The sequence below is a fragment of the Labrus mixtus genome, chromosome 15 (assembly GCF_963584025.1).
Source record: "Labrus mixtus chromosome 15, fLabMix1.1, whole genome shotgun sequence".
Taxonomy (NCBI): domain Eukaryota; kingdom Metazoa; phylum Chordata; class Actinopteri; order Labriformes; family Labridae; genus Labrus; species Labrus mixtus.
This window is the reverse complement of record NC_083626.1, coordinates 26,295,900-26,318,782: the sequence shown is the minus strand read 5'-3', so window position 1 is coordinate 26,318,782 and position 22,883 is coordinate 26,295,900. Positions and strand designations below refer to the sequence as shown.

Sequence of the window (22,883 nt, the reverse complement as noted above, 5' to 3'; positions counted from 1 at the left end):
CACGATATTCACTCATCTGTTAAATATACTCCTCATAAGTCATGTTGATTTAGTTGAGTTATTTAGTTATGTATTGATTGGAAATAGCTTGACATCCTTTTTTTTTTTTTTAATACAAATGTATATGAATCAAGTTTAATTAAATCAGGGACCCATTTCTGGACATCTTTTCTCAAAGCCTAAACATGGAATAAACTTTTACCACATTTTTAATCCATATTTGAAATTTTTAAAGTATTTTTTATTGTAACATGCATAAATGAAGATTTAAATTCTTGGTAATACAGTCTACATTTTAACATTCATGGGATAGCTAAAGAATATCTGAATTTCAACATTTTCTAGGACTACTCACAGTAAAGATTTTGTATGGAAAAATGAAAGAAGACAGTTCACAGGTGACAGGAATTTTATTTAGAACAGAGCCCAAATTGACATTTCCAGGTTTTTCTTCAGTCCAAACAGCCAAACTGGTGATTGACACACAAACATTTCTGTTTGGAATGTATCCAAGAACACATTGCAATCAATTATTTTCTGTTAAATTAAAGCCTTCATGTTCTATTTAATACTCCTCTCCTTCCTCCTCTCCCTCGCCCTCGATGGAGTCAACGCCCACCTCCTCGTAATCCTTCTCTAGAGCGGCCATGTCCTCTCTGGCCTCAGAGAACTCTCCCTCCTCCATACCCTCACCTACATACCAGTGAACAAAGGCACGCTTAGCGTACATCAGATCAAACTTGTGGTCGAGACGAGCCCAGGCCTCTGCAATAGCAGTGGTGTTGCTCAGCATGCACACAGCCCTCTGGACCTTGGCCAGGTCACCACCAGGAACTACAGTGGGAGGCTGGTAGTTGATGCCAACCTTGAAACCAGTGGGGCACCAGTCCACAAACTGGATGGTGCGCTTGGTTTTGATGGTGGCGATGGCGGCATTCACATCTTTGGGCACCACATCACCACGGAAGAGCAGGCAGCAGGCCATGTACTTGCCGTGGCGAGGGTCGCATTTGACCATCTGGTTGGCTGGCTCAAAGCAGGCGTTGGTGATCTCAGACACTGAGAGCTGCTCATGGTACGCCTTCTCTGCAGAGATGACGGGGGCGTATGTGGCCAGAGGGAAGTGGATACGGGGATATGGCACCAAGTTGGTCTGGAACTCTGTCAGATCAACATTGAGGGCGCCATCGAAACGAAGGGAAGCTGTGATGGAGGACACGATCTGACTGATCAACCTGTTCAGGTTGGTGTAACTGGGACGCTCGATATCGAGGTTTCTACGGCAGATATCGTAGATGGCCTCGTTGTCGACCATGAAGGCGCAGTCAGAGTGCTCCAGGGTGGTGTGGGTGGTCAGGATGGAGTTGTAGGGCTCCACCACAGCGGTGGACACCTGGGGAGCTGGGTAGATGGAGAACTCCAGCTTGGACTTCTTGCCGTAGTCGACGGACAGACGCTCCATCAGCAGGGAGGTGAAACCAGAGCCGGTGCCACCTCCGAAGCTGTGGAAGACCAGGAAGCCCTGAAGACCGGTGCACTGGTCAGACTGGAGAGAGAGAGGGACAGACAGTCAGCAATTAATGATAGAGCTCTGTCATTCAATTTGATATTTTTTTAATCAAAATTAGGAATGGATTCTTCCTGACAGGTTACCCACCAGCTTGCGGATCCTGTCCAGCACCAGGTCGATGATCTCTTTTCCGATGGTGTAGTGTCCACGGGCGTAGTTGTTGGCAGCATCCTCCTTACCAGTGATCAGCTGCTCAGGGTGGAACAGCTGGCGGTAGGTACCAGTGCGAACTTCATCTAAGGAGACAAAAACAAATATTAAATTCAAGGTGGTTGGAACATTCTCATATTTCAACATTATTTCCCTAAATGAATGTTTATCCAGTAGAGCTGACACTAACCGATGACAGTGGGCTCCAGGTCCACAAAAACAGCTCTGGGGACGTGCTTTCCAGCTCCAGTCTCACTGAAGAAGGTGTTGAAGGAATCGTCTCCTCCTCCGAGAGTCTTGTCACTGGGCATCTGTCCGTCCGGCTGAATGCCATGCTCCAGGCAGTAAAGCTCCCAGCAGGCATTGCCGATCTGGACGCCGGCCTGACCAACGTGGATGGAGATACACTCACGCTGTGGGAAAAGAGAACCAAAATCAAGAGAGGTTCATTTCGACCTGTGTTCATGTTTGTCTAAATCCTACATTTATTCACTTTCTGTTCCTGCAAGTCTTTATTGCACACATGAATGCATCTAAAAATATGGAACGTGCAGTTGCTCCCTCTGTCTTAGATAAAGAAGCAGTGCAGCAGGAGGCACCTCCCTCCCTGCACCACAAACCCGCAAGGGGGGGGACAGAAATGCCTGACAGTAGCCCCCCCACCGAGGCAGGACGCTGTTCTTCTCTTTCCTCCAGTCTCTCTTTTTGTGTGTGTGTCCCCCTTGTCTTTTCATCCCACTCTCTCCCTCTTTTGCAAGCCTAAGCACGAATGCAAAGTTGCGCGTGCACATCGGCAGTCTGGAATATTCCACCTGCTCTCGTGCCAGCAGGAGGATGCACGATCACGTTCATCTTGCCCAAATAAAATGTCATTTTATAAGATTGAAATCCGCATATAATCCAAAATAAATCAGTAACGATGACAACAGATTCACTTAATATTAACCCTTTATATGCAATGCGATGTTTAAAACAGAAGCTGCGTGTTACACCGATGTTTTCTTTAAACCTGACTGTGATTAAAAATGTATTTGCTTTTAAATCTAATGATTTAAAAATGACATAGCTGCAGACTTCATCCCCATCTCCACCCAATCTGCCCCTCCCCGCACTGAAACAAGGTTGGGCATAGTCAAGGTGTTCTTTGTTTTTGGCGTATTGACATTTAAAATATGCTAAAATTAAATTAAAATCATGAGAAAGTAGTTCCGCTGCTTTATCAAGAAAGACATGATGTATTCTCCTGAAAGCCTTTAGGCTGAATTAAGCCAATCAGTGCATTGTTCTCATCTCTACACAATGACAATCACTTCGTGCCAATGCTGCAGAACAATCGGTGTCAACGACAAGATAAACGATTCACTTTCCCCCTAATCACAACCTTTTGATATTGTCACACAAAGAAACAGCTGTAATGTTATTATTAATAATGATATTAAACATCTAGTGATGGGGGACCCTGCACGACGCCGGCTCATTCTTAACCTTCACTTTCACCTCGTTAAATCATCATACACATGAAGATGAGAGGAGTTTATTTAACTTACCATGCTTTTCGTTTGAGGTTCAAAGAGGGAGAGGAGAAAAATATGAAGAAAAAAGCTTTTAAAAAGCAGGGGGGGTTTGCGTCGCGTGTTGTACCCAACGGGGTCGATGCAACAACTGCTGAATGAGAGGGCGGCGCTTTCAGATTTATACACGCAGGGCAGGCTTTGCTTCTGTGCGTTGGGGAGGGGAAAAAAGCCTTTACTACCAACATTTGGCATTGCTGTTTTTGCATTCAAATTTAAACAAATAAATATTGTGAAACATGCTCTCAAAATGCTCTGCAAAAATATGAATATTACTGCATTATATGGCTTTTTGTTAATGTAATCAATGTGATTATTGCATGTTCTATTTATAGCTTTAGCCAATTAGCAACATAATATTTCAGATTTCTTATTTTATGCAGTCATGTGAAGATTTCTGACGTCATAATCAAGATGATGAACATAATTACTAAACCAGATTGACAATAAAATAAGAATGGTTGCATTGTAGGTATCTTTATTATTGATGTGAGTGAAATCTTTGAGACTAGTTGATATATCATTTTCCAAAACTGTTACTGTATGCATTAATTTGAGGCCCTTATAAAGTGAATGAATGGCAACTGCAAACAAAGCTAATTTATTATGCATGCAGAAGGATGATTCATCCATTATTTAGGTGTGGCAGACTGAAAAATCAATAAAAAGGTGCTCTAATTGCAAGCTATACATACTGGTGAATATAAGTAAATTCTGTGTGAAAATCAATTCTTTTTTTTGCAAGAGTTCAGTGCACCTTGATGAATTATCGATGATGCAAAATGGCTGCATGCTTCTGCAGTACAGGATGCTTCCATCAGCTGGGTCCATGTTGCAGCTCAGACCTGCCATGATGGTATACGCCCGCCCGCCCGTGCATGCCAGCTCTCTCCAGCTCTCCTCCCTCTTTGTCCCAGATTCCCTGCAATGATGTCATTCAGTGGGCCGATCACGTGGCTGCATGTCTGCCTGTCACTGACTGCCTCTGCTGTTCAGCTGCACCGAGGGCTGGGGTGTGTTCCCTCTGCTTCGGTCTTGTTTGAGGAAGTGAAATTAACTGAATGACCAATTTTCACACAGTGGCCATTTTTTGTGTGTGATGTAACCCTCAAAATGGGAAGCAGTTTTATGTTTCAGTGCTGTGCTGCTCCAGGTTTTTTAAATCATTTACGCTGGGAACTTGACAAATCATTATCATATCAGTGTTTTTAAATCGATAAGCAGCTAAAAAGATAATGGATGTACTGTACCTACTGTAAATGTTGGATAGGCAGTTGCTAAATGATGTCCTACATTACCCACTAGGTTTTCAAATATGATGTTTTTAGCTTGAAATATGGCCCCCTTGATTTTCACTCATTGTCTTTTCAGTTACTGAAAAGCAGCATAATGATAATATGGACCAAACTAGTACAACATTAAAACAGCATTTGAGGTTCCCACTCTGAGTGAGGCTTACATCAGAGTCAGTGTGAATATGGTTGAATGTAGTTTATGTGATAAAAAAAAAGTGCTCTTTGGCACTTGAACTGGATGAGGGCCTTAATTCTCAACATTAAATCCCGGCCCTTGGACATGTCTAAAATCCTGCAGGGATTGACAGAAATAATTAAGAGGTTCCCAAAGTATCTCAACTGTCAGACTTGAAAAATCCTCAGTTTAGTATGAACCTAAAAGTTCCCCTTTTGTCACAAAACCAACCACTTTGTGTGAGTTAGCGTCATTTATCCTGCACTGAAGTCCGGATGCATGATATACGAGCAGCTTTTTGTGGTTGTTGTACTTAATGTGAACTGCAGGGGATGAAAGAGGACGACAGGAAGCAGCCAGGGATTCCAGCCAGGGCTTCTTCAGAGAAAATTCTCCAAAACCCTCCTCCCCCTCCTTCCCCTCCTTCCCCTGTTTCTCCTCCTCCAGCAGCTGTGAGACAGACGGGCTTTGAGCAGCTGCACACCAAGAGGAGAGAGGGAGGGAGGCTGGGAATGCTAGAGAGATGGGAGTGGTCCTCAATGGCATGAAACTGACACACTGCATCCTGAAAAGAGAGTATATGATACCCAACAAAGTGATAAAGCATGTTTTCCATCTGCCACTGGGGAGTCCCTATGTTGTCAGATAAAAGAACAAGGTTTTGCTGCCTTGAGCTAAAACACAAATAAGATGTTGATGTAATTATATGTTCTGGGCTGGTGAAGTAACAAGCTAATGTGGGACACAGGTTAAAGACAGTTGAGTCAAAAGGAAATGACCAGATAATATTAACACTTTCAGTGCAGCTCTTATTGTTGTCTTCATGTTTTGATGGTGCATGTTAATGCAAACTCAAATGTACAGATGAAGATCATGGGCACATTACAATTAAATAATATATCTACATGTGACAAGATTGGTAAGTGTGGTGTCATGTTTGCTTTGCATAGTGGTAGACGGGGACAGAAGAGAACGAAAGAGGGCAAGGAGCTGAAAGTATGCAAACAGGAAAAGGAAATAACACATTATCAACCAACAGAATCAAGGATGAAAGTGGCCGCTGACTGAGTCATCAGGGGAGACATAACAGAAACACACATAAAAGCTCAGAAATACATTTATATTGTTCAGTATTTTCATTCTTACACAATAATATATGGCTCTTTAAAAATATGCAAAGACTGTTTCATATTGTGTGATCAGCTGCCCCAGTGGGTGAGATTACAGATTTACAGGCCTCAGACATCAGATCACAGGAATAATAAGAAAACACAGAGGGCATTCATTATTACAAGACAGGTAAATGTCTTGATCGTTTTAAAGTATCCAAAATTATTATCCAAAAATAACTGATTGCATTTTCTGCAAGTAACAAACTGAATCAGTATCTATAAACAGAATCTGTCTGTTTTTAAGCAGCCCAACATTCAATAAAGCTTAATTCCTGACAGTCGTTGTCACAGTGTTTCCTCTTGTTGTTAGCAACCAAGCTGCTTAACTGTCTGCATTCCCCGGGCTATTCTTTAGGACGGCTGTAGAATAATTTATAGCCTCTGTTATTGAACTTTAAAGTTTGAGACACAAACAAAGCTGCTGCACACACACCAGTTACATTACTGTCTGAATGCTTTTAGAGCTGACCCACAATGATGGATCTCGGTTGCCGCAAAGCCACACCCCATCATCCGTATGATATTGTGTTTTACTTTCAGTCATCAGTTCATGCATTTGAAGGTGAGAGCAAGTGTTTTCCATGTAGGCCTTAAGGGCATCATGGGGGAAGATTTTGGAAAAGAGGAGGCTGACGAGTCAAACCCCCCCCCACACAGAGACAGCTGTCCTGCAGCTCCCTGTTAATGCTGCCATTTAAGCTAGGTCATGTGACCACCAGATAAAGGCGGTCTATGTGGATACTAGGCTGTATCCAGGCAACTCCGTTATTCATTTCCTAGCAACGGTTAAACCTTGGGAGGAGAGCTGGGGGTTGGGTGTCTGCGGCTCTCCGCGGCCTACATGCCCCTCAGATATGACTGGTGGGCACTGTGGGCACATTGACCTCTTTTATCTTCACTAGACTCAAAATGAAATCATGATACAGACTTTTCAATAAACTGCTACCAGTGTCCATCAATGAACAGATATTTATAAAAAAATATGAAATATGATGCACTGCATGGTGTAAGCCTATAGGCTGTGACAGATGAACAATTTTGAAGAGGAAAAATGTTCAGCACAAGATCATAAATTATGTTTAATAAATGTTGATCTGTAAATATGGCATAAACTATTTTCGACTTCTTGTATAAACTGCTGACAAATTATTGCTTGATTTTGTCTTCAGGCAGTTTAAAATGACAGGTAGGCTATTCATGTGTTTGTTATTGAGGTAAATAATTGCAATTTTTCATGCAAACATTTAAAAGGAAGATATGCTGAGTGACCGCCTGATTGAATTTCTACTAACAGTCATCAAATTATGCATGCGGCCTGACCCAAAAAAAAAAGTTATTTTAAGTTGAGATTGTGCATTTAACTGGAATGGGCTGTATTCTGTTATATTCTCATAATTTCTGTCTTATTTCAGTAAATTCTTCAAATAATTCTGGTTATATTTAGCAGGTTTATCTACATTTTTTACAGTGGATGGTTATGCAAGGGGGGTGACTTGGTCTGTCGTGTCTGGTACCAGCATGCTAGAAATTACGCAGCACTTTCCTCTGATGAGTGACGCCATGCTTGCAGCACAGTACCGGAGGATGTCGGGATTTTGGGTGGGGTCTTGAAGGCGGGGATTGTAACAACTGAGCCACTTTGTCCAATAGAAAGCACCGAGCGTCAGATTGACAAGGAGTTTGACCAACAGCGTCTCGGCTGCCACTGTCTCCAGTTCTGCACTTGCATATAAACCACTATCCATCCTCCAGAGTGCCATTGTGTCTTACATCGACCCCATAACTGTCGACTTGTAAGACCCCCCCCCTGTTAAGGAGCTCCTGCAACCCTCAACCGCGTCCATAAAATAACAAAATGGTGAGGCATTTTAAATATTTTTGGTAAACAGTCATAGTTGAGATTATGTCAGTGTTCATCTGCTTTTTTAAGGATGTGATTTATGGGGATGGGCAGGGGCTCAGGTAACGTTGCAGAGCCGGATTGGGAGGTTGAAGGATTATAAAGTTATTGTAACGGTCTTAAATTAGTAAATTGTATATTCCTTTGACGTTATAAACTTGATTTGATGAGAGGATGAGTTCTTGCAATAATATTGTGTGTGAATATTTCTTTATAAAAATGGTAAATTGGCTCCCTCATGCGGGAACAATAACATGGAAACTCTTGGAGTAGATTTTGGTACCCGGCTGGCTGGTTTGACAGACCTGACGTCATATTTAATAGTAATATGGAGGACCAGAGGAAATGTTGGCTTGATGCTCATAGTAATAATAAATAAAATAATAAAATTTAACACATATTATTTTTTAGCGTGCATATTTTTTTTAAACCCAGGAGATTTTTTTTTTACTGAAGTTTGAAGAATGACTTAACTCGAGTAGTTGGCGCATCCGAGGGACAAGTGAACGCAGCATTAAACGTGACGTGCAGACTGAACGATGTTTCCAGAAGATTTCTGTGTGGACAGAATTAATAATGTCAGCGAGGCTTCGGTCCAACTACAAACTTGGGGCTGAGCAGAGTGCAGAATTTCACTTTTCGTGACAGTGGCTGCCTGGTAACTTAAAGCTGATTCAATTTAGAGACAGGGAGGATGGAGAGCAGCACTTTGTCCCAACACCCACTGAAACCCTATCCGTCCGAGGAGTGGATTAACTGCACTGTTAGCACCACGCAAGGCATTAAAGATTCATGTTAGAAATGGAGGAGGGGAGCAATATCTTTCGATGTTACATTTGGCTGTAATTTGTTCTCAAAGACTTACCTGAATGTTACCTCGGTGTGTTGAAATTCTCCATTTAACGGTTTTAACTGTTAACAAAATTCAAACAAATGTTATCCGTTCCTTGAGTTAGTGGCCTTGTCGCATAGCAACGGAAAAAAAGTTGAGACCGTTACTCAGACGGCCCCTGATTGGTTGTCGCAGCAGTCAATCAAGATTTCGAACGCCATTAAAACGGAAACAACTAAATAACCGTTAATATTTCAGAAACACATACCGGTACTTCCTCCACAATACAGATGTGATGTTTTATTTTAATTGATTCAATATGAAGCTGTTTTGCTTAGATTATTACAAAACTATTTAATACCTAATACAATTTAAAAAAAAAATTAATCATTGTTCTGTGTTGTTATCTATCCTAAAAAACAGATGATTTATGTGTCGTATTTTCTTTTCTTTTTATACATATTTTTTAATTCTTATTGGTGTGCATTAGTTTCTCAATGATAGTCTCTCAATGATTTTATAAACTACTTTTTGTCAACAACTTTTCTGCACTCTTGTAAAGCACTTTGAACTGCAATTTACTTTATCTGAAAGGTGCTATATAAATAAAGTTTGATTGATGACTAACATTTCTTATTTTTTTGTGTTTCCACAGCGTGAGTGTATCTCCATCCACGTTGGTCAGGCCGGCGTCCAGATCGGCAATGCCTGCTGGGAGCTTTACTGCCTGGAGCATGGCATCCAGCCGGACGGACAGATGCCCAGTGACAAGACCATCGGAGGAGGAGACGATTCCTTCAACACCTTCTTCAGTGAGACTGGAGCTGGAAAGCACGTCCCCAGAGCTGTTTTTGTGGACCTGGAGCCCACTGTCATCGGTTAGTGTCAGCTCTACTGGATAAACATTCATTTGGGAAAATTCAGTTAAATTATGTGAAGATTTCAACCTCCTTGAATTCAATATTTATTTTTGTCTCCTTAGATGAAGTTCGCACTGGTACCTACCGCCAGCTGTTCCACCCTGAGCAGCTGATCACTGGTAAGGAGGATGCTGCCAACAACTACGCCCGTGGACACTACACCATTGGAAAAGAGATCATCGACCTGGTGCTGGACAGGATCCGCAAGCTGGTGGGTAACTTGATGTCAGGAGGTATTCACTCCTAATTTAGATAAGAAATATCAAATTGAATGACAGAGCTCTATCATTAATTGCTGACTGTCTGTCCCTCTCTCTCTTCAGGCTGACCAGTGCACCGGTCTTCAGGGCTTCCTGGTCTTCCACAGCTTCGGAGGTGGCACCGGCTCTGGTTTCACCTCCCTGCTGATGGAGCGTCTGTCCGTCGACTACGGCAAGAAGTCCAAGCTGGAGTTCTCCATCTACCCAGCTCCCCAGGTGTCCACCGCTGTGGTGGAGCCCTACAACTCCATCCTGACCACCCACACCACCCTGGAGCACTCTGACTGCGCCTTCATGGTCGACAACGAGGCCATCTACGACATCTGCCGCAGGAACCTCGATATCGAGCGTCCAAGTTACACAAACCTCAACAGGCTTATTGGTCAGATCGTGTCCTCCATCACAGCTTCCCTCCGCTTCGATGGCGCCCTCAATGTTGATCTGACAGAGTTCCAGACCAACTTGGTGCCATATCCCCGTATCCACTTCCCTCTGGCCACATACGCCCCCGTCATCTCTGCAGAGAAGGCGTACCATGAGCAGCTCTCAGTGTCTGAGATCACCAACGCCTGCTTTGAGCCGGCCAACCAGATGGTCAAATGCGACCCTCGCCACGGCAAGTACATGGCCTGCTGCCTTCTGTACCGTGGCGATGTGGTGCCCAAAGATGTAAACGCTGCCATCGCCACCATCAAAACCAAGCGCACCATCCAGTTTGTGGACTGGTGCCCCACTGGTTTCAAGGTTGGCATCAACTACCAGCCTCCCACTGTAGTTCCTGGTGGTGACCTGGCCAAGGTCCAGAGGGCTGTGTGCATGCTGAGCAACACCACTGCTATTGCAGAGGCCTGGGCTCGTCTTGACCACAAGTTTGATCTGATGTACGCTAAGCGTGCCTTTGTTCACTGGTATGTAGGTGAGGGTATGGAGGAGGGAGAGTTCTCTGAGGCCAGAGAGGACATGGCCGCTCTGGAGAAGGATTACGAGGAGGTGGGCGTTGACTCCATCGAGGGCGAGGGAGAGGAGGAAGGAGAGGAATATTAAATAGAACATGAAGGCAGAAGTTTAACAAGTGTTCTTGAATACATTCCTATGAAATATGTTTGTATCAATTTCGCTGTCCAGACTAAAGAAACACCTGAATGTCAAGTTTGGATTTGTTCTAAATAAAATCCCTTTCACAAGTTAACTGGTTTGTCTTTTATTGATCCATACTGAGAATATATTGTGTCTATAAGCCTATGAAATGTTAAAGTTGTTAAGTTTGACTTATCCTATAATCCCCCTAGACTTGTAACTCTTAGCTATTAAATCTTAATATATGTTGCCTTCATAAGGAACATAATCATACTTAAATGAAACCTAGAAAAAAATTGTAGTTTATTGACTTATATAAGTTCAGGTCATCAACACCTACCAAAAGATTATTTCATTTTTTATCTAGGATTCATATTTAAAATAATCTTTGTCATCTGAACTCTGAAGCTGTACATTAATGCTCATCATGCATATCCCATAAATCACATCATGACTTGGGAGGATTATTTTTGACTAAATGTTTGAGCATCATAAGCCTGTGCGTACCACAGAGCATTTCTTTAATTGTTCCATCCAACTCAGAGATGGATGTCAGACATGTGAGGGAATGTATGAGCTGGTTAATGGAAAAGAAAATGTCAACAGACTTCGACAGTTACAAGGCAAGAAAACCTCAAACAGGTGCTGCGGTGACTCATGCGGCCTCGCTCGCTTGTCTCACATCACCATCAATGGAAATGTTCACTTTAATGTGGATCAGAACTGCTAAGTAGACATTTAAAGTATGCTGCACATGGAAATAGTTAAACCACAGACCCCACTCAACACATGTAATAAGAGGGGTTTCTGCATCACCCAGTTTCTGTGACATGTATGCTATAACAACCATCTCACTGTACATCCCTTATAGCATAATAATAAAACATTTTATTTAAGGGTGCCTTTCAAAGCAGAGTTAAAAACAGCAATACATCGATAAAAATAAACATTAAAAAGACACATTTACAGGATGTCGAGGATTCATGAGACCTGATGGAGAATGATCAGACTGAATATGGAAGTTTAAAAAGATGAGTTATGAGATGAGATTTAAAAATGGAGAGAGAGTCAATATTACGGCTGTGTGGTGGGAGGGAGTTCCAGAAGCAGGGGGGGCAGAGCGACTGAAGACCCTGGACCCCATGGTGGACAGGCGAGAGGGTGGTGCATGGAGGAAGAAGACCTGAGAGTGAGGGTGGGTGTGTTGATGTGCAGGAGTTTAGAGAGGAACAGCTGAGCGAGGTGATGGACGGCCTTAAAGGTGATTATAAACTCACATAGCTCTTAAGAACATTACTACACCAACAGCTTCCCACTAACTTTGTTCTTTGATTTGATTTTGCTCTTGTAATGTGGGTCCATTTCTTTAAAAAAAAATGGATTTGATGTTAAATTAAACATCCCACTGACTGTCTTCAAAATCAAACCTTTCTTCAAAATCCATATTGACTGTAAACAAATGTGAAAAGTCATGGGACAATTATTTCACTTGTGGGAAAACGTTGATGTGGCATTTCTTAGAGACAGCAAACGCAGACATGTCTGACCTAGATACCCCCCGTCTACCCGAGTTAATCCTTTATATGCAGTGTGGATATGGTGTCAAATCACAGCAGAGAGCAGCACAAATGAAAGGGGGTCATTCTATCATCAAACAGACTGTACTGATAATAAAGGTTTATTTATCATGCAAGGATCGGGAGAATTCACAGACACATGCAGCGATGCCCTCGTGTTCTGCAGTTCATTTATAGGGTATCCGACTAAATCCTGTTCTATCTTTGGAGAGCTTGCACCCTGGTTTGAATGGCCCACTTGTTAGAACTTTTTCCATTTCAAAGTGTGTGTTTCTACTTCAACAACGAGAGCTGTTGTTTTAAGTGTGCAGATGGCTCGAGGTTGAAAACAAATCTGTAATCCAAATCTGCTTTGCCTGCCCGCCCCCCCCCCCCCCCCCGCTGTGAATGTATCTCTCCATCCACTTTGGTTAGGCCGGTGTCCAGATTGGGATTGACTGATGAGCTTTACTGCCTATATTAGACCTAAGGATTCAAATAGCATTTCCAGTTACATGGAGACCTCTTGTGGCAGTGATGGGAGAGAGGAAAGGAAGGGGAAAATGGAGTCAGGGGAGGATTGTGACCACTTCTGTGCTCATGCACGATGCAGCAGCTGGGGTGGTAGACAGGCCTTGATATACAGTGGGTACGGAAAGTATTCAGACCCCTTTACATTTTTCACTCTTTGTTTCATTGCAGCCATTTGCTAAAATCAAAAAAGTTCATTTTATTTCTCATTAATGTACACTCAGCATCCCATCTTGACAGAAAAAAAACAGAAATGTAGAAATTTTTGCAAATTCATTAAAAAAGAAAAACTGAAATATCACATGGTCATAAGTATTCAGACCCTTTGCTGTGACACTCATATTTAACTCACATGCTGTCCATTTCTTCTGATCCTCCTTGAGATGGTTCTGCTCCTTCATCGGAGTCCAGCTGTGTTTAATTAAACTGATTGGACTTGATTAGGAAAGGCACACACCTGTCTATATCAGACCTTACAGCTCACAGTGCATGATATTGTGTATTATGTTGCCCTTAATACCATGCACTGCGTATTATTGTCCACCTGTTATTGATGTGTAAGGATACATGCAACTGATAACATTTATCTAGGCAATTTAATGTTTATTATACTTTGTACTGAGCAGGATATAGTTTTCTTCAGTGTTAATGATGTTTTATAATGTAGTATATGTAGGCTACTTGGTGGTGTCAGGTGTGCCTCCTTTGTTTAGAGGAGTTTTATAGTAGCCTACGTCCTGCGTCACTTTTATGTGGGACTAACCTACAGATGGAAATTGAGTCTGGTGCAACCATCTTTTCATTTTTCTTTGTATTAAATGATCAATGTCGCTGCACACTGTCCCCGGGTAGACAAATTAATAAATAAAAAAGACGAGTGTTTGGTTTAAACAAATGGCAAGAGAGCTCGTGTGGCTCTCGACGAATGAGTTGCGGCTGCGCGTGCCCCCACCCGTTAGTCGAGTATAAAAGCTTCAGTCGGAGGATTTTTTGGGAGTAGCTTCTCACACAGGACTCCTTGATAGCCGCGTGTGAGAGTTCAATTGTTCCTCTGCAGTCTTTGTCTCATCCTCTTCGGACACAGAACCAGGAATCATGGTAAGATTCACCGTATTACATTGGGTTGGGTTTTTTTTTTTTTTTTACTCGCTGTTTTCGCGCATTATTTCCTCTGCGCAGTTTGCAGGCTGGGCAGGTCGGATTTATCCGTAGTCTCGTCACGTTCCTCTGATCCACCATCATTGAAGGGGCCTGGCTCCCCACCCATCCACCCCAGGGTTTTTCTTAATAAGCTCTATGAATCAAACACGACCTGTTCTTTGGGTTGCTCTTGTTTTTGTTGTTTTTATAAAGCACATATCTCTGGATAAATATATTCGGTTTGGCTTATGTAGGATTTTATATATTTTACATTTTTTTAATTATTTTTTATCCTTAACTCTTAATCTTTTTATATAATACTCATTTTTCATCGCTATTTTAAATGAGAAATGTAACTCCATCTTTAATTTGTTATAATAAAAGGATGCTTTATCTTTTTAGCTTTTATTTGTTTTAATGAAATATTTTTTTTGCTATTGTTGTGCATTAGTCTCTACATCTGAATCCATTATTGTTTGCACCATTTTTGTCGTTATTTTAATGCCTTTTTTTTAATTCCTAGAACGCACTTTGAATTGCATTTGATTTGAATGAAAGGTGATTTATAGATGACGCTGTATTTTTTTTTTTCTTAATTGTGACGCATGCGCCTGGTGACTTGGTTATGATGCTGTGGTGTCTGCGTCTTCACAATGACCTCATTATTCCCTCTTTCCTTTTATTACTCGGCTTTAGAGCTGGCATTAACATATGATACGTAACCTGAATCATTAAATTAGACATGGGAGGTATTATGTAGACATGTTTGAATTTTGACCACTTGCCTTTGTTTCCACAGCGTGAGTGTATCTCAGTGCACGTTGGTCAGGCCGGCGTCCAGATCGGCAATGCCTGCTGGGAGCTTTACTGCCTGGAGCATGGGATCCAGCCGGACGGACAGATGCCCAGTGACAAGACCATCGGAGGAGGAGACGATTCCTTCAACACCTTCTTCAGTGAGACTGGAGCTGGAAAGCACGTCCCCAGAGCTGTTTTTGTGGACCTGGAGCCCACTGTCATCGGTTAGTGTCAGCTCTACTGGATAAACATTCATTTAGGGAAATATGAGAATGTTCCAACCACCTTGAATTCAATATTTATTTTTGTCTCCTTAGATGAAGTTCGCACTGGTACCTACCGCCAGCTGTTCCACCCTGAGCAGCTGATCACTGGTAAGGAGGATGCTGCCAACAACTACGCCCGTGGACACTACACCATCGGAAAAGAGATCATCGACCTGGTGCTGGACAGGATCCGCAAGCTGGTGGGTAACCTGTCAGGAAGAATCCATTCCTAATTTTGATTAAAAGAATATCAAATTGAATGACAGAGCTCTATCATTAATTACTGACTGTCTGTCCCTCTCTCTCTTCAGGCTGACCAGTGCACCGGTCTTCAGGGCTTCCTGGTCTTCCACAGCTTCGGAGGTGGCACCGGCTCTGGTTTCACCTCCCTGCTGATGGAGCGTCTGTCCGTCGATTATGGCAAGAAGTCCAAGCTGGAATTTTCAGTTTACCCAGCTCCCCAGGTGTCCACCGCTGTGGTGGAGCCCTACAACTCCATCCTGACCACCCACACCACCCTGGAGCACTCTGACTGCGCCTTCATGGTGGACAATGAGGCCATCTACGATATCTGCCGTAGAAACCTCGATATCGAGCGTCCCAGTTACACCAACCTGAACAGGTTGATCAGTCAGATCGTGTCCTCCATCACAGCTTCCCTTCGTTTCGATGGTGCCCTCAATGTTGATCTGACAGAGTTCCAGACCAACTTGGTGCCATATCCCCGTATCCACTTCCCTCTGGCCACATACGCCCCCGTCATCTCTGCAGAGAAGGCGTACCATGAGCAGTTAACGGTGTCAGAAATCACCAACGCCTGCTTTGAGCCGGCCAATCAGTTGGTCAAATGCGACCCTCGCCACGGCAAGTACATGGCCTGCTGCCTTCTGTACCGTGGCGATGTGGTGCCCAAAGATGTGAATGCCGCCATCGCCACCATCAAAACCAAGCGCTCCATCCAGTTTGTGGACTGGTGCCCCACTGGTTTCAAGGTTGGCATCAACTACCAGCCTCCCACTGTAGTTCCTGGTGGTGACCTGGCCAAGGTCCAGAGGGCTGTGTGCATGCTGAGCAACACCACTGCTATTGCAGAGGCCTGGGCTCGTCTTGACCACAAGTTTGATCTGATGTACGCTAAGCGTGCCTTTGTTCACTGGTATGTAGGTGAGGGTATGGAGGAGGGAGAGTTCTCTGAGGCCAGAGAGGACATGGCCGCTCTGGAGAAGGATTACGAGGAGGTGGGAGCCGACAGTCTGGGGGAGGAAGAGGAGGATGAGGGAGAGGAATACTAAAGCAGCATGCGTCCCCTTCTTTAACTGTAACCTGCAGTGTGCTTAAATGTCAAGAATAAAAATCCATCATGACTGCATTTTTGTTTGGGTTTCATTATTTCTCTCTGAATTTAATGATTGTATCAATAATAGATTATATCAGAAATACTTTATTATTAATCCCATTGGGAATTTGGTCATTACAGTTGCTCTAAACACGATATAGCAGTAGCAATATAGTTATATACAAATCAAATATTGATGAAATAGAATAGGAATGTAAGATATCAACCAATAAGTACAAGAAATATTTACTGAAAAATGTTGAAACTTAATCAATTTTAAGATATGTTGACTGTCCCATTGATTTTAAGGGCGTGTCCAAGAGGATCTAAAATGTAATTATTCTAGATATACTGCTGAATCACTTCAACAAGCCATTACTCTAACGTTCAATAATTGCAGATGGTTTGTTAATACCTGAAGTGACATGTAAAGCTTCAGTTTTTCCATGATTACTTGGAATATTACTCACTTTTACCAGGTAAAATGTGAGTCATGTTAGGTAATGCAAGACTGCATATACACACTCAAAACAACATCAGTCATGCAGTCAGTTACTCTACACCCTATGATCAACTGTTTACCCAATCATTTTTAAATGTAGGATGCAGTTTTAAAAATTAATTACATGCAACAAATTCAGACTAGGCTAATTTCTCCATAACTGGGATCCTCTGATGGTGGAAGTCAAGCGCGTTAATATCGAATGCAGAGGTAAGAGGTTAGACGGTAAAACCACTAGATGTCATATTTTTTGTTTGAGAATGGTGACTGCAAATAAATGTTTAGTTTTCCTGATAGATGAAATGTCATTGTAAGATTTTCAAGAAACAAAGAACTCAAAGTCAATTAAAAGAATCTGATGTTTACATGTTCTCCAGTAATGATCTTTATATAATAAAGCAATACCACATGAGAGGGAGGGGTGTTGTACTTCTTTATATCAGCACTCATGGATTCCCTCTTATCCAATCAAATGACTTGATTATATAGTCACTAAATGATCCCACGGCTGTTAATTGAGACCCTTTGGCTCCCACATGAACCAACAGACTATTTAGTTGGTTAAAATTGAAGCTCCATCTGGATTACATGTACCTGCAGCTAAATGAAACAATAAAATATAAACTCTAGGCCTGATGAAATATCAGCCTGAGGAGCCATTTCTCTGGAGAACTTGTACTTTATCTACATTTGGATGATATCACTTTGTGACTTTATCTTTAGTATACACCTGTATGTATATTTTTACAACATTATATTGTATCCCAAGAGTATAAGATGCAAGCACCATCAATGAAACAAGTTGAAGAAAAAGAAGAAGTAGCAAAACCACACCTTAGAAATATTCTGTTATCAGATAGCTGACATGAAGTAGAGAAAAAACTCAAATGTTTCCCTATGAGTTGGAGTTGAATTAGGTAGAAAGTAGCAGAAAACTCTACTTCAGAACTGCACTTAGGTAAATATCTCGTTACTCTTCTCACCTCTGCTAACTTCCCCCTCCTCCCCTGTGTGTTGGGTGAGAGATACAGTAAATGAGATGGTTTAAATGACACTGCTAACTCTGTCACAGCTGAGTTGCTGTTGTTTTGATGGGTGCTATGTGAAACAAAAGTCCATAGATTAAAAAAAAAACACCTTAGTCACCACCCAGTATGACTCAACGTGTGTGTATCAGGTAACAGGTGTTTCTATCGTGTGATGTGCTGCTCTGTGTCTCTGTGCAGTACGGGAAGCTTCACTCGATATGGGGCTATTCGTCTTACGAGATACGCTTCCTCTAAAAATCTTAAATATTTAATGAGGGGACTATTAAATTTCGCTTCCTGTTTTCCTTGGCGTGCAAATGCAGTCGGGGGTAGTGGTCTTTTTAAGTGATTCTGTACTGGGAGCACTGGGCTATCTGATGGGCGTGGGGGAGGTTATTGTCCTTCGAGATCAATCAATAAATCTTTGTTTGTAAAGCACCAAATGTTAATAAATGTTATCTCAAGACACTTTAGAAAAGAGCAGGTAAAAGACCTTACTCACTGGTATATTAGCACCTGACACTTTTTATAACCTTATTGTACATTTTATTATAAACATTTGTACATCTGTATATTGGCAGGGTAGGTATTTTGTATATTTATATATATAACTACTGATATTAGGCTTCTAGGCCGACAGTATTTTTCTGTACTTGTACAGTGACGATAAAGATATCTCATCTCATTATTATAATCTACAAAGAAACAACATTAACCCATAATGAGCACAGCCCGGAGCAACATTCAGCGCAGTTAAATCCTGGTTGTATATATTCACATTCTTAGTTTTGATATTTTTAGTGCTTATTTACTTTGTATTTAATATTATCTTGTGTTTAAATTTGCTAACATTGTGTTTTTTGCTCATATTGTGTGTTGGATAACCTGCTTCTGTAACACCACAATTTCCCAGTTTGGGATCAATAAAGTAATTCTATTCTATTCTATTCTAGTTACAGTGGCAAGGAAACATTTTCATTTTAACAGGCAGGAACCTCGAGGAGAAGCAGAGTCATGATGAAGGACCATCTGCTGTGTTGGGCTTGGAAAAGTGGGACAGAGGGAGAAGAATAGAGACGAACAGAGCAACAACAACAACAACAACAATATATAAGATAGATGAATAGCTAAAATGTCAGAGATAATAATAAAAGTATGTGTAATATTAGCAGTGACAGCTCAGTATGATAACAGGCTGATGAGTCTAAACGGGGAGGACTGATTTTCTTAATTATAGAGGTTGAAGTTGAGCAGCTCTAAAGGGGGAATAGAGAATAATAGAGTACCAAAACGTGCTCCTTATACTCTGACAATGTGTATGGAGTGAGTAGTGACTTAATATAGAGATATTTGTCCTGTTAGCATTATTTCAGGGGGGCTACTGATAGCCTCTGCTATCCTTTTGTGCTCTGGTAGCATTTTTCGACAAGGCAGCCCATCCACCGGCACACTCATCTCATCATTGCCCCACTTTCCTGCTAAAGGCAAAGCTCCTTCCACGTCATTACGAAATGGAACGGTTTGATTTTAACCAATGGGAGCGCTACCCACCACGTGACCTCGGATGAACCAATCAGATTCCGCGGCACTTGTCCTCGCGCGGAGAAAGTATAAATAGCCCCGCCTAGAAAAGAGTCGGCAGTTACTTCTCACACAGGATTCATAACGACCCAGCTGTGAGAGCTAACTTCGTCTCTTCCTCTTCTTTTGTCTTAACCCCCCTCAGACTTTACACATCCGGGAAACATGGTGAGCATGAAATAATTCGTTATTCCTCCCTGTTCGTGAGATAATTATACAAATATCCGACCAAATGTGTGTCACCTGTACGTCATTTAATTTAATTTGACTATTTAGCATTTGTTTTTTCAGTGGGTGGTTTTAATTATATATTTTTGGTGGATTTCAGGTTGATATAAATATATATAAAAAATAAATAAATAACTGAGCCCAAATTCCAGTCGAGTCCAGTTTCCGGTTTTTTCCAGTCTGCACATTGACCCACTTGGCAAAGACCAACGTGCTCTCAGCCTGAGGCATTCCTCTTTTACCGCCTGTTTGTCTAAAAGGGCCTGGCCTTTTTTAAAAAAAAACCAAAATCTCTCCACTGAAAGATTTGTATTTAATCTTTTCATGTTCTCAGTGTGGGTCCACGCCTTGTTTTTCTTCTATTACAATCTGTATCTGCAGCTGTGTTTGGTCTGTGTGACCACATTATACTTTGATTCGGTTTTGTTTTAAATACATTCCTTTCTGCCTTCTTTCAGTAGATTGTGTGTGTGATATTTATCTTTTGAAAGGCGGTTTCTGTTAAGAGGGTGACTGTGAATTGAACATGTCATCAGGTGACCTTAATCATGAAGCTCTGAGTCCTGACAAAGAGCCTTTTCTCCTCCTCCTCCTCCTCCTCCTCCTCCTTGTGTCTTTCATTAGCTATATGACAAACCTCAACATGTGATGGGTCGCCTTAAGCATCTGTTTAGTCACACTTTGTACCAGAATTCAAAATAAGGATTTTTCAGTCCTGAAATTATTTTCATTAATAATTCCTTAACGCATTTTTTTTTGTTTGTTTCCACAGCGTGAGTGTATCTCCATCCACGTTGGTCAGGCCGGCGTCCAGATCGGCAATGCCTGCTGGGAGCTTTACTGCCTGGAGCATGGCATCCAGCCGGACGGACAGATGCCCAGTGACAAGACCATCGGAGGAGGAGACGATTCCTTCAACACCTTCTTCAGTGAGACTGGAGCTGGAAAGCACGTCCCCAGAGCTGTTTTTGTGGACCTGGAGCCCACTGTCATCGGTTAGTGTCAGCTCTACTGGATAAACATTCATTTAGGGAAATAAAAATATGTGATGATTTCAACCACCTTGACGTCATTTTATTTTTTCATCTCCTTAGATGAGGTGCGCTCTGGTACCTACCGCCAGCTGTTCCACCCTGAGCAGCTGATCACTGGTAAGGAGGATGCTGCCAACAACTACGCCCGTGGACACTACACCATCGGAAAAGAGATCATCGACCTGGTGCTGGACAGGATCCGCAAGCTGGTGGGTAACTTGATGTCAGGACGGATGCATTTGTAATTTTGATTAAAAATGTTGAAGTTAACGACAAAGTGCTGACTGTGTGTCCCTCTCTCTCTCCAGTCTGACCAGTGCACCGGTCTTCAGGGCTTCCTGGTCTTCCACAGCTTCGGAGGTGGCACCGGCTCTGGTTTCACCTCCCTGCTGATGGAGCGTTTGTCCGTCGACTACGGCAAGAAGTCCAAGCTGGAGTTCTCCATCTACCCAGCTCCCCAGGTGTCCACCGCTGTGGTGGAGCCCTACAACTCCATCCTGACCACCCACACCACCCTGGAGCACTCTGACTGCGCCTTCATGGTCGACAACGAGGCCATCTACGATATCTGCCGTAGAAACCTCGATATCGAGCGTCCCAGTTACACCAACCTGAACAGGTTGATCAGTCAGATCGTGTCCTCCATCACAGCTTCCCTTCGTTTCGATGGCGCCCTCAATGTTGATCTGACAGAGTTCCAGACCAACTTGGTGCCATATCCCCGTATCCACTTCCCTCTGGCCACATACGCCCCCGTCATCTCTGCGGAGAAGGCGTACCATGAGCAGTTAACGGTGTCAGAAATCACCAGCGCCTGCTTTGAGCCGGCCAATCAGTTGGTGAAATGCGACCCTCGCCACGGCAAATACATGGCCTGCTGCCTTCTGTACCGTGGCGATGTGGTGCCCAAAGATGTGAACGCCGCCATCGCCGCAATCAAAACAAAGCGCTCCATCCAGTTTGTGGACTGGTGCCCCACTGGTTTCAAGGTTGGCATCAACTACCAGCCTCCCACTGTAGTTCCTGGTGGTGACCTGGCCAAGGTCCAGAGGGCTGTGTGCATGCTGAGCAACACCACTGCTATTGCAGAGGCCTGGGCTCGTCTTGACCACAAGTTTGATCTGATGTACGCTAAGCGTGCCTTTGTTCACTGGTATGTAGGTGAGGGTATGGAGGAGGGAGAGTTCTCTGAGGCCAGAGAGGACATGGCCGCTCTGGAGAAGGATTACGAGGAGGTGGGAGCCGACAGTGTGGGGGATGAAGATGAAGGAGAGGAATATTAAGTTACTTTCATTCCAATGTACTGATCTCTGGTCTGTGCCTTTTTGTACACATAAAGAATAAAGTGTGTTCATAACTGCAATCTGGTTTTGTTTTTTTAGTGATTTTAATGTCGCCCATCTCAGAGGTCATAAGAACAGCATTTTAAAAGTCTATTTTTAAGTCTTGCTGTTCTCAACTGTGTAGGAAAGCTTCAAACTTTATTTAAATTTTTTTTTTTTTTGGATGCACATTCATAATGATTAAAAGGCCCGACGGTAAATTTTAACTAATATATCCATAGTATAAGAAGATAAAGGAATATTATTGGTGTTGGAAAAAACATAGGCACAACATGTGACCTATAGAATGACATAAAATAGTGATAGACTCATGAAGTGATTAGAAAACCAAACGAGCAGACAGACAAAAGACCAGATGGGATAATGCACTTACAAAAAGGCGGGGCAGGAAGGGTGGGGGTGAGGCGGGGGTCCAGCTGCACACTATAGAAAATGTCAGCCAAAGCATGTCGGGGGAAAATGAATCTGCTGGATGATCATCGGTCTCACTGTAGATCATCTCATCACTTCAGAAAATGAATAATACTGGAAACATAGGCACTCTGTTTATAGATGAGAAAAAAACATTCAATAAAAAAATATGTCAAATGGACATTTAACTTCTTCCAATCAGAGGAA

General features: G+C 42.5%; 4 protein-coding genes across 4 annotated transcripts; 3 read left to right on the top strand and 1 right to left on the bottom strand.

Annotated features, from left to right (window-relative positions):
- Positions 1-391: 391 nt before the first annotated feature.
- LOC132990087 (tubulin alpha chain-like) lies at positions 392-3,501 on the bottom strand. Its single transcript, XM_061058142.1, has 4 exons — positions 3,268-3,501; positions 1,911-2,133; positions 1,658-1,806; positions 392-1,546 (listed from the first exon to the last, which is right to left on the bottom strand). Exons 1-4 carry the CDS (start codon positions 3,484-3,486, stop codon positions 566-568), a joined length of 1,572 nt encoding a protein of 523 aa, XP_060914125.1. The 5' UTR covers positions 3,487-3,501; the 3' UTR covers positions 392-565.
- Positions 3,502-7,630: 4,129 nt separating this feature from the next.
- On the top strand, positions 7,631-11,034 carry tuba1a (tubulin, alpha 1a). Its single transcript, XM_061058144.1, has 4 exons — positions 7,631-7,791; positions 9,321-9,543; positions 9,648-9,796; positions 9,909-11,034. Exons 1-4 carry the CDS (start codon positions 7,789-7,791, stop codon positions 10,887-10,889), a joined length of 1,356 nt encoding a protein of 451 aa, XP_060914127.1. The 5' UTR covers positions 7,631-7,788; the 3' UTR covers positions 10,890-11,034.
- A 2,941-nt stretch (positions 11,035-13,975) lies between these two features.
- On the top strand, positions 13,976-16,582 carry LOC132990088 (tubulin alpha chain-like). The gene is made up of 4 exons (XM_061058143.1): positions 13,976-14,107; positions 14,949-15,171; positions 15,265-15,413; positions 15,525-16,582. The coding sequence occupies exons 1-4, from the start codon at positions 14,105-14,107 to the stop codon at positions 16,503-16,505; spliced, it is 1,356 nt and encodes a 451-aa protein (XP_060914126.1). The 5' UTR covers positions 13,976-14,104; the 3' UTR covers positions 16,506-16,582.
- A 3,087-nt stretch (positions 16,583-19,669) lies between these two features.
- Positions 19,670-22,285, top strand: LOC132990090 (tubulin alpha-1C chain-like). The gene is made up of 4 exons (XM_061058145.1): positions 19,670-19,828; positions 20,661-20,883; positions 20,983-21,131; positions 21,231-22,285. The coding sequence occupies exons 1-4, from the start codon at positions 19,826-19,828 to the stop codon at positions 22,203-22,205; spliced, it is 1,350 nt and encodes a 449-aa protein (XP_060914128.1). The 5' UTR covers positions 19,670-19,825; the 3' UTR covers positions 22,206-22,285.
- The last annotated feature ends 598 nt before the right edge of the window (positions 22,286-22,883 follow it).